Source organism: Sarcophilus harrisii, chromosome 1 (assembly GCF_902635505.1).
Source record: "Sarcophilus harrisii chromosome 1, mSarHar1.11, whole genome shotgun sequence".
NCBI classification, from domain to species: domain Eukaryota; kingdom Metazoa; phylum Chordata; class Mammalia; order Dasyuromorphia; family Dasyuridae; genus Sarcophilus; species Sarcophilus harrisii.
This window is the reverse complement of record NC_045426.1, coordinates 656,741,642-656,753,845: the sequence shown is the minus strand read 5'-3', so window position 1 is coordinate 656,753,845 and position 12,204 is coordinate 656,741,642. Positions and strand designations below refer to the sequence as shown.

At 40.6% G+C, this 12,204-nt stretch overlaps 1 protein-coding gene across 4 annotated transcripts in view; it reads left to right on the top strand.

The window, feature by feature from the left end:
* Window positions 1–12,204, top strand: part of NFIC (nuclear factor I C) — a 136,115-nt gene that overhangs the window by 17,870 nt on the left and 106,041 nt on the right. For all 4 annotated transcript variants that reach the window (XM_031947887.1, XM_031947890.1, XM_031947888.1 and 1 more), the window contains exon 2: window positions 10,057–10,588. In XM_031947887.1, coding sequence (XP_031803747.1) covers window positions 10,057–10,588 — 532 coding nt within the window. The remainder of the gene's footprint in view (window positions 1–10,056; window positions 10,589–12,204) is intronic.

Here is a 12,204-nt window from a genome sequence, read left to right as displayed (position 1 = left end):
TGCTGTACAAGAAAAATCAGAATAAAAAAGAAAAAAATGAGGAAAAAAAGAGCAAGCAAACAACACAAAAAAGGTGAAAATACAAGTTGTGATCCACATTCAGTCCCCACAGCCCTCTCTCTGGGTGCAGATGGCTCTCTCTGTCACAAGTCTATTGAAGACCAATTACTTCTTTTACTTGCTCTGTCAAATGAGGGGATTGTCCTCTATGATCCTTAAGCTCCCTTCTTCCACACAGGATTTTGTGACTGTCTCTCCCCTCCCTCTTTCCTTATCTTCTTTAAAAGAGGCTCCTAAAATCACACTCCATAGAAGTTTAGACCTGGAAGAGGTCTATGCTGGGCTCCAGCGAGTCTGGAGCTCTCAAAGATTTTCTTTCTCGAGTCCCCCCACCTTCTACAGTGTTCTTGTCCCCACTTGACTTTAGGGTGATGAGAACTTAAACCACCCTCCTTCCACCTGCCACACTATTCAGAGCTCTTGGCCCGGACTTGTCTTTTCTGCAGGGTCCCCCTACCCTGCCTGGGTCTGATGACAAAGTCACCTTGTCCAGTCCCCAGCTTTTCTGAAAAACAGCTGTATTTCCTTCAGCCTAGGTGGTGAAAGTGCCCAGGAACTTAGTTCAAATCCTATCTCAGACACCTACCAATGTTGTAACCCAGTGGTTCTCAAAGTATGGGTCTAGACTATAGAGAATCCTGGGGATCTCTGAAACCCTTTTAGAGGATCTACAAATTCAAAAATAGTTTTTATTTCCAATATGGTAAATGTTTATATATATAACCCAGATAAACAAAAACACTTTGGAGAGATCCTCAATAATTTTTAATAGGACAAAGATACTGAAAACAAAAGTTTGAGAACCACTGTTGTAACCCTTCTTATCTGTTAAATGGGGATAATAATGGCACAGAGTTGTACTGAGGATCCATGTGCTTTAGGCAAACCTAAAAATCGTATATAACTGATAGTTATTGTCATTATTATTGTCCCCTTGCCACCCACCCAAATACTCCCTCTGTGGTCCCTTCTCAGCTCTAAATCTAATAACCTGGGGATCCTAATATCATGGATTTAAAGCTCAGAAGTAACTTAGAGATCCTCCTGGCTCTCTTTCCTAGTGTTCAAGACTGAGAGTGATGGGTAGGGCAGTGAAGTTGTGCCTCCTGGTAGGGGATGCCAGGAAAGGCAGAGGTGAAGCCCCAAAGGATTGGAAATCAGGTGATCTGAATTGTGTCCTCCATGTCATTTACTCCCTGGGACTTTAAGCAAATTTCTAATTTCTTTGGGTTGGTTTTCTCCTCTCTAAAGTGAGAGAGTTGGACAAGATAATCTGTGGGGGTCCTTTCAACTTTAAATGTCTTGATCTAGACACTACAGCTGGAGAGGGAGAGAAGCAGGCTTGTGGAGTGGGGATGGCTTTGTTGAAAGCCTGGAGAATGGTGACAGGGCTGGGGAGTCAGAGAAAGGGACCGATTCTCATCCCTGCATCATTTTAAATAGCTCATTTTTACTTCCACCTCGGGGCCCCAATAGCAGTAACTTACACATGTGGGGAATCCCAGGTAGCAGGGAGGATAACCTACTTGGGCACTCTGTGCCCTCCCCATGCCTGGCACCCACATCCCTAATCCTATGTTCCTCCCCCACTGGCCTAGCCCAGCTGGAACCAAGGAGAAAGGAGGTGGTAAAGGAGGCCAGAGGCTATATTAAGAACTTCTCTATTCGGGGGAAAAATTGACAGCAATGAAATCTGTGCTCTCTCTTATACCACTATCCCTCCCTGACCCCCAGGAGGGGGAGAATGAACAACCAGAGAAGGAAGGGTGAGTTAATGCAGCAGCTGAGTCTATGAGAGAAAGGAAGAAGTCTCCTGTGGGTTGGACCTTGGATTTGTTTCCTCTAGGGGGAGAGAGAGGGGACAGTCCCAGCCTGGGCCTTGGGCCCAGCTTGGCTGACATGCCGGAAGCCCTGGGAGATCAGGGGAGGGCAAGAAAGAAATAAGTGCTAGACTGTGTGCTAAAGCTCAGGCGAAGGAGAGGAGATCCCTGTGGGCTGTGCTCAGGGTGCTTGGGACAAGACCCAACTGCTCTCTGGCATCCTAGGGAACTGACCAGGAGCACATTGGAGCCATTGAGCAAAGAGGAGGAGGGATAGATTTGGGCAAAGCAGTTGTCAGCCATCTACATCTGGACACAGGACTTCAGCCTAAAATCTAGCTTTGCCTCATATTAGCTACATGGCCTTAAGCAAGTTAATTCTCTTTTCTCTAACTCTGTTTTCTTATCTGTAAAATGGGAAAGTTAGACAAGATGGTTGAAGGGCCCTTTCAGTTCTGACTTGCAGTGATTCTATGAGCAGCAGTTCAGTAGTAAGAAGATAGGTTTTGGATTCAAGAGATCTGGATTCGTATCACAACTTTGCTATTTAACAACTTATGTGATGCTTAGAAATTCACTTTACCCTCTCTGAGCCTTAGTCTTTTCATCTGTAAAATGAGGGTCAGAGGCCAAGGTTTCCACATGTGTAAAACACTGAATATGATATATATTTTTTTCATGTATTAATCAGTTATGCTTGATTTTTTTTCTTTTTCTTTCTTTTTTAAAAAAAATCTTTATTTCTGACAAAGAATTGTCAGAGCTGGGAGGACCCTTAGAACAGAGAAGGACTTCAGGATTTCTCTTATTCAAACCCTCGTTTTACAAATTTAGAAACTGAGAACCTAAGAGGGCAAGATACTTCTCCCAAGCCACATGGTAATAGAACTGGACCTAGAATCTGAAATTTCCTAAATTTATTATAAGGGATGGCTCTCTGGGATGGGAGAGGAGGAAGGATAACTTGGTAATGTAAAAACAAAAAATAATAAAATCTAGTAAAATAAATAATAATGAAATGGAGAAGATTGGACAAAGTTCTCCCTAAGGTGCTTACAGCTTTGAATCTTACAACTTACAACATTTAAATCCTAAAATGAAGGTTTTGATTTTGTACATCTAGGCTTTGTCCTCCCAGTGTTCTTGACCTCACCCAGATTCCCTATGGATTTGACTTTTTTCTTGATGCCTCAGATTATCTACTGGGGTATAATGTGCCCACTGGAACATCATCTTCCCCAGGGGTCTCCACCCCTCCAGAGATCACATAGCAAATCATTGAAAGAACTAGCTCTTCTACTGAGGAACTGGGTGAGTGAGGGCATTGGAAACTTCCCTGCCTGGTGCCATTTTGGCTGCTGTCTCCACTCACCTAATGGCATTAGGAAACCTCCTGGGTCTGCTCTCTATTCTTCCTCAGAATACAGTACTTGTGGGGGATGGGGATAGGATCAGGGACCCAGAATTAATTTCTAAGCAGAGCCCTAGGATCTAAGGAATTGAACAGCTCATCTAAGGTGGAGGAAAATCCCACTTTAATTCCATCTGAGTTGTAGACAGAGAGTTCAGCTCTGATAATTTTCCCCTTTCATGGGCAGAATGTCCTTTTTCCCTCTTCTCCCTGCCTCCTACATCCCCATATCATCCTTATCTTTCAAGGTTCAACTCAAGTCTTGAGCATTTTCCTTGGCTACTCCCAGCACACAATCATATCTGCCTCTAAAAACCTATCTGATCTTAATTCCATACAAACTGTATTGTTTTTTTCTGTGGGTAAATTTCATTTTTACCTCCTAACTGTGGAATACCCCAGGAACTAGATTTCTTTAGTAAGTAAATTCTATCAATTTTATCTTCTTAATAGTTTATAGAACTCAGAATATCAGAGCTGGGAGGGCCCTTAGGACAAAGAATTGTCAGAGCTGGGAGGGCCCTTAGAACAGAGAAGGACTTCAGAATTTCTCTTATTCAAAACTTCATTTTACAAATTCAGAAACTGAGGACCTAAGAGGAAAAGGTACTTCTCCCAGACCACATGTTAACAGAACTGGATCTAGAATCTGAAATTTCCTGAATCCCAGGATCAGGCTCTTTTCTACCCCTAACAAATCAGTCTCTCTCTCTTTAAATTCCCATGTCCCAACCTAATCCTGATCCATTCCCTCCCTCTTGAACTATTGCATCAGCCTCTCTGCCTCCAGCCTCTACTCTTTGCCTCCCTCTTGTACAGGGTAACAGAATAACTTAATTAAAGCCTCAAAATGTCTCACATCCCTTAGCCACATACTGTCCACAGGAGACAGTCACAAGCTCATAGGTTTTGGAGATTAAAATAAGATCATGAGATTTAGAAAATTTAGAGATCTTAGTCATTATCTAGTCTAATGTCTTAATTCTATAGGGGAGGGAACTGAGTCTCAGAAAGAGGGAATGACTTTTACAAAGGTCACATAGGTAATTAGCTGATTAAATATTTAAATATAGTCTTCTTAGTACTCTTTCTCCACTATCTTATTCTATAAATGCAAGATGTTGTAAAGTCTGACTCCAATCTCATCTACCCTTGCTTTTATTACACATTCCCTTCGCTCTAAGCAGGCTGAGAAATTTTCTGGTTCCACTTTACATAAACACTTTACATAGATTGTCTCTGTTGATTTCCATAAGCCTATGAGATAGGTACTGTAAGTCCTATTCCTATTACCATTCCCATTTTACAGATGAAAAAAAAAAGGTTCAGAGAATTGAAGTGATTTTTACTCATACCCATTTAACCTTCAAGTTATGAAGCAGTATGTAGGCACTGTGCAAGTGATGGCACGATGGATAGAGTGCTAACTTTGGAATTCTTCCTCACATACTTGTTAGCTGTGTGACCCTGAATAAGTCACTTAACCATCTCTAAATTTTAGCTTCCTCTCCATAAAAACAAAAATACTAATAGCACCTGCCTCCCAGGATTGTTGTGAGAAACAAATGTTGCTTTGTAAAGTATTTTAAAGCATTTCATTAACTTTTAAAGTGCTATATAAATGCTATGTAAATTAGTTAAGTGTTGAGGGTAGAATTCAAATCCAAGGTCTCCTCACCTTAAATATAACACTTAGATCTCTCCCTTCCTCTTTAGTGTTTTCCATTCCCTGTCTGGAATGCCCTGCTCCATCCCTAACCCACACTTTCTCCTCAAGAGAAGTGAAATCCTTTTCTTCAAATCCCAATTGACGTATACAGTGCCGTGCCAATCTTAAAGTGCTTTATAAATGCTAACTATTACTATTAAGAAAAAAGATATGCCACCTCTTCCAGAAAGCCTCCTAGGATTCCTTCAACTAAAAGAAATCTTGCCTTTGGAGTCTTGGAGTCCATTTCTAGCTCTGTTTTCCCGAACTCTCTTGCATAGTAATTTCTGGGTCTTACTTCACTCACACCACCACCACCCATCAGCCTGATAGAGAGCTCCCTAAAAAAAAAAAAGGGAGGGTGACTCCAGACTCAGGGGCAGGGAACCTTGAATGCCAAATAGAAATTGGCTCTATCAGAGATTCTATAGAAGGAATTTTTACATATTGTGGGAGGTTGGAACAGATGCCCTTTGGGGGCACAGATGGCCCCAGAGAAGAGGTATATCTGAACATAAAAGGGAAATTCTTTAGATCGCTGTATCCCAGTGGATTCTGGGGGATAAAGATTAAATTTTAATTCTGTCCCAAGGGGGAAACTTTGTTCTGAGTCCCATTCCCCTCCCGTTAAGACCTCCTCATTTTATAGATAAAGAATGAAAGGTGAGATTCAAGGAAAATAAACAGAATTAGTATTTGAAAGCAGGCCTTCCTCCTGCCCAGAGGGTAGAGTTAGGAACATAGGACTAGGATTTGGAAAGGAGTAGATTTAGGCTTGTTGGAGAGAAGAACTTGTTAGAGAGATAATACTTGAATCTGGAAGAGAGATCCAGTTCAAATCTTGCCCTGGGGGCTTATTAGCTCTGTGACCCTAGCAAATTACTTAATCTCTTTGACTTTTACTTTCCTCATCTCTTAATAATATCTACATTACCTACTGACTTCACCATATTCTTTAAAAGAGTCATAAGACAATTCCATAGACTTATGATGGAAAGAGCCATTTGCATCCAAAGAGAGAACTATGGAGATTAAATGTGGATCAAAGCAAAAATATTTTCACTTTTGGTTGGTTTGCTTTTTTTTCTTTCTTTCTTTCACCTTTTGATTTCATTTTTCTTGAGCAACATGACGAACATGGTAATATATTTAGAAAAATTGCATATATTTAACCTGTACTAGATTGTTTGCTCTCTATAAGAAAGGGGAGGGGGGAGGGAAAGAGAAAAATTTGGAGCACAAGATTTTGCAAAAGTGAATGTTAAAAACTCTTTGCATGTATTTGGAAAAATAAAAAGCCACTAATTTTTTAAAAAGAGTCATAAGATTGTACATATTAATGCATAAGATTATGCAAACTTTAAAGGTTTATTTAAATGTTTGCTGACAACAAAAATAAAAACAAAACTTGATGCTGTCCAGATGTAGATCTCAAAAGGTGCTGCTTTGAGAAATTAATAGGTCTCACTTCATCTGAGATATTTAAGCAAAGGACAGATGACCACTCATTTCTAGGAGGTGAAAGAGGTCTCTATATCTAGCCCAGATAGGAGGTGCCCATTCTTTTGAGGTCATACCTACCTCATCACTGATCAGCACAGAAGCTTTGAATGACTCTATTCCCAATCTTAAATTGGTTTGTCCCTCCCTAAGCAAGCTAGGGGTATCTAGCTTCCTAGGGCTTAGCCTTACTCCAGCTCAGAACTCCTGAGCTTACACTTCCGGGTCCACCAGCCTAAGCCTCCCTAAGAGCAGGGAATATAAGCATGTTGTTGCCATGACTGGCTCCCTAACTTGGATGACTACTCTTCTGGGATTCTAGGGGTGGGAAGAAGAAACATGTTCAGGTGAATGCCAGATGGCATGAGGTCTTTTCCAACTATAAGATGTTAGAATATAAGTGCCTAACCTTTATTCCTGTCTCAGGAATTCTAAGATGGAGCGATCACCTCCCCAAAGATTCTCATCATTTCTACTAGTTCTTTCTTGTTGCTAAGAATCAATTCCAGAATAGATTTAAGTCCCCTTGTCAATATAGCCACTTTTTTGAAGAACGGAATTATCATTGAGACATTCCAAGAAATAATTAGCTGTTCTGCTGCTGGCAGAGAAATCGTTCCAACAGATAGCCCAATAATTTAAGTCTCCATTCCTACAATAATAATAATAGCGATAGTAATAAAGAACATTTATATGGTGGTTCAAGGTTTGTGAAGTGTTTGGGATACATTATGTTATGTGAATCACAACAGTTCTTTGCATGGACAGAAGGCCAAAGAAATATTAATTTACTGAAGAAATCTTCATAACCTTCAGTTGTAAAATTGTTTCTACCAGAGAAAGCAAAATTTTTTTTGCTCTAGCATTTAAAGACCTTCAGCAGCCTGACTCCAACCTACTTTCATCCTTTTTTCTCATTACTTCCCTGTACACACTTCAAGACTTATTCAAGCTGGAGTATTAACTATTCTATAAACAGGTTCAGTTGTCTCCCCACTCCTTGAATTTGCCTAGGTCATACCCCATGCTATGAAATACCCTCTGTCTTTCAACTCTACCTCTCACACTCTCCTGTCTTTGAAGGCTCAGTTCAGGACTACCTTTTTCTCCAAGGCTTACCATTTCCTGAGGTGTCCACTGCTCTCCCAAATTTTTCTTTGTCTGGATCTCTCCTTTGCCTACGTTGCAATTTACTTTGGATACTTATGTATGTATATGTCATGTGCTCCCATGTCCAATGTAAGAAACTTAAAGGCAGGGGCTGTTTCATTTTTTTAAAATCTTTGTGTAGTTCATTGCCCAGAATCAATGTTCTTATTTTACTCAAATTAGTTTCAGTTTGGGAACTTGGTCAGTAATCATACTCTGTTTTGTGCCCCTATTAAATGTTTCCCTTGGGAACCTCATAATTTGGCTGAGATCTAAGTTTTCAAAAAAATATAGAAAGGCCTTCAGCCTTTATATACATTATATATACAGGATAGGTACTTCTTATATTTACATATGATATATGTACATATATATAACAACGGTATTTAAAATGAATAAAACAACAAGACCAATATCCAGACCCTTAAAACTCCTCTACTTCTGTCTCAGGTAGACTTCCACCCTTTCTAGAAACTTATACCTGTCCAGACATATATTATCCTAAGGTGGTCATCAGAATCAAGCAATCTAGCTATTAGACTGAGCTTCAATGTTTGTTTCGTCCCAAAGTATCCTAGAAAATCAATTCTTTCCCCAGATCTTCAAATTTATAACCTACTCCAAGGCATAGTGTCTTACACTTAGTAGTGTACACTGTTTTCTCTTTCAAAAATTTTATCTTATTTTTATTGATGTCTTTCATTTTTACATTCCATTTCTTTCTAAATATATCCCTCTCTCCCCCATGCAAGAAACCATTATTTGTATCAAAGAATTAAAAAGAGAAAAAAAGTAGCACTGCAAGACTATTGACTGATTGCAACGGTGTATTAATATTCCATACCCATAATTCCCCAGCTCTGCCATAAAGGAAGGGAGATACATTTTTTCAATTTTTCTCCACCCAAACTTCTTGATTATTATCATTACATAATATCCAGTTTCAGGGTTTTGTTGTTGTTTTTAATTTGTGTTTTTGTAGCCACTGTGTTTGTTGTTTTCCTGATTTGGCTTACTTAACTGAATACATTTGTATATTTTCCTGTATTTCTCAGAATTCTCCATATTTCTTATAACAGTAATATTCTATTCTATTTATATTTTATAAGGAAATTGTGAGATATGAATCTCACATTATGAGTTTTTTGCTATTACAAAAGGTGCTGGTATGAATATTTTGGTGTATATGGGATCTCTCTTTTTGTCTTTGATCTCCACACAAAGTCGTATCATAAGAAATGTTTGTAGAATTTAAATTTGTTGACTAGCTTGATTACATTATAAACTCCTTCTGGGCATGCACAATGTTTTTCATCTTTTTTTTTTTTCCTTCACTCTATCACTTAGCATAGTTGCCTTATACATAGAAGGTGTTTAATAAATGTTGAATCAAAAAAGGAGAGGTAAATAGGAAAATGAGATGGGTGGAATGTGGGAAGATACAAAATGAAAGCATAAAAAGGAGATCTGAGATAGAAATTCTTCATTCTATCTGGATCCAGGGTCAATCCCCCAGCAATAAAGTATCCAGCTCATACATGAGTTTACTGCTTCTCCCATATGACTCTTCCTCCTTAAGGAGTGAGGAAGTTTGATGTAGTAACAGTTATACTAATATTATACTACTATTACTATTACTACTGCTACTACTACTATTATCACTATTATTACCACCACAAGCACTATTATAGCAAGTAGTAGTAGTTATACTAGTAGTATTAGTATTAATAATAACAAATAGCAGTTAAGGTTTGTAAAGCACTTTACTTAAGTGCAATCGAGTAGACTGGGTTTGAGTTCTCACTGTGTTTCTAACTTGCATATTGTATAAATGTTCCCTCTCCACCTCCTCTGTCTCAATTTCTTTAACTATAAAATGAAGACGTTAGCCTAAAAGATATTTTTATAGCTCTAGTACTCTACATTCTACTGTCAAAAGTCTCCTTCTGACATTCCATAGTCTAAGATCCTGTTCAGCCTGACCCTTTATTTTATGTTTTAAGGATCCTTCCCTCTCTGACATTGTGTCTTGTGTTCTCAGGACCCTTCCAGGTCCAATGTTCTGTGCTCTGTGTTCCCAGTGGCCTCTCAGTTCTGACATTCTGTGTTCTACATTGTAAGGGAATGGCATTTTGTATTCTACATTCAACCCTTACAAGTTGTGATGTTCGGGATCATATGTTCTATAGGCCTTCTCAACTCTGATATTCTGTGTTACCAACCTCTGACATTCTGTATTCTACATTCTGAGGACCCTTGTAACTTTGACATTTTGTGTCCTACACTAAGCCCTTACAAGTTGTGATGTTTGGTATTGTGTGTTCCAAAGGTCTTCCCAGCTCTGATATTCTGTGTTCTCTGTACCAAGAACTATTCCAGTTCTGACATTCTGTATTCTCTGATTCTAGGATGAATTCCATCCGTTCATCGAGGCCTTGCTGCCCCACGTCCGAGCATTCGCCTACACCTGGTTCAATCTGCAGGCTCGGAAACGCAAGTACTTCAAAAAGCATGAGAAGCGCATGACAAAGGACGAGGAGCGGGCAGTGAAGGATGAGCTGCTGGGGGAGAAGCCTGAGGTCAAGCAGAAGTGGGCGTCCCGGCTCCTGGCCAAGCTGCGCAAGGACATCCGGCCCGAGTGCCGAGAGGACTTCGTCCTAGCCATCACAGGCAAGAAGCCTCCAGGGTGCGTCCTCTCGAACCCCGACCAGAAGGGCAAGATGAGGAGGATCGACTGCCTGCGCCAGGCGGACAAGGTGTGGCGGCTTGATCTCGTCATGGTGATCCTCTTCAAGGGCATCCCCCTGGAGAGCACCGATGGGGAGCGGCTGGTCAAGGCCGCCCAGTGTGGCCACCCCGTGCTTTGTGTCCAGCCCCATCACATCAGTGTCTCAGTGAAGGAGCTCGACCTGTACCTGGCTTATTTCATCAGAGAGAGAGGTAGGGAACACCAGTAAGAACCCATCTATGGGACGGGAGTATGTGTGTTATGTTGGGATGTGGGGGGGAATATGGGCCAGCCCAGCCCAGTCAGTGGGAGCAGGGCCTAGGACTATGATGTGGCTATATAGGTCTGAGGGAGAGACACTGCCCTTTCTTAAGGAAATTCTCAATTTGAGGGGAGATGGAGTCTTCTTTCAGGGAACCCCCACTCTAGTCTGAGGGGGAAGATTCAACCCCTGCCCTCAGGGAGCCCCAGTTTTAGAGTGGAACCAGTACAAGTATGGAAACTATAATTGGAAATTACTGCAGGCAGGAAAATTCATTTGCAGAAGGAAAACTGCAGTTACTACAGGGAAAAAAGGTAGCTCATTCAAATTAATAAGCATTTATTTAGTACCTGCTGTATGCCAGACATCGTATTGAGCATTCAGGTTACAAAGAAAGACAAAAACAGTTTCTGCCCTCAAAGAGTTCTCTCTAATGAGGGCAGGGAGCAGACAATATGCCAACAACTAGGAACAAGCAAAATACATACAGATCAAAGTAGAGTTTATCTGAGAGGGAAGGTACTAGCATTAAGGGGGATCAAGAAAGACATTGCAGAAGGGAGGATTTTTTTTGGTACTTAAAGGAAGCTAGGAGGTGGAGATGAGGAGGGAATGAATTCCAGACATTGAGGGATAGACAGTAAAAAGCTAATGGATTTGGGAGATGGGGTGTCCTGTATGAGGAATGGCAAGGTCAATGTCATGGATCAAACAGAACATGGAGGAAAATGGGGTTTAAGAAGACTTGAAACTGTAGGATGAGGACAGGTTATGAAGGGCTTTACAAGACATACAGAAGTTTATTTTTCATTCTTAAGGTAACAGAAAGCTTTTGGAGATTATGCATTAAGGGGAGTTCTATGGTCAGATCTGTTCATTCCTCAGAGATTCTGGTTCTTGCCCTCAAGGAAGTTGGAGAGAAGGGAGGGCCTCAGGAGAGGAATGCCATGGAGATGGGGAACAGCCAGGGCAAATCCTACCTTGCCATATCATGGTGGAGGGATAACAGTGTGAGACTGAGAACAAGTGGAGGGATAATGGATAGTGTGGGCAGTGAGTGCTTATTGCTGAATGTTGATATCCAGAGGCAACTCCACAATTGCTCCAAGTTCATTATAGCTCTGGATGGCAAGTACATGTAAGGAACAAAAGACATGAGACCAAAAACAACAGGGAATGGATTCAACAGAAGAGTTCTATATGCTGGTGGGATGTAATGATACAGTAGTTCAAAAAGAATATACAGCTTCTAGGTAAGGGGCGATTTTGAGAAGAATCTGGTAGACTAGAGGAACAAGAGAACCGAGTAGAAGGTCCCTTGAATTCCTTGTGACAATTCTCTGCTTTAAGAATCCTCCTAGAGTTTAAACAATGGGCAAAAGGTAAGATTTGTTTCCATCTTCTTGCTCATCCAGAGCCAGAGAAGCTAGAAAATTCCAAGGCTTAATAGGGACAGGAATGGGATCTGTACAGTACTGAAGGGCAGGAAAAGAGAGTAAAGATACATTCTCTGAACCTTAGAATTGACTTTCTAGTCCCAGAAGCTGGAGGAAGAAGTGTGAGGCC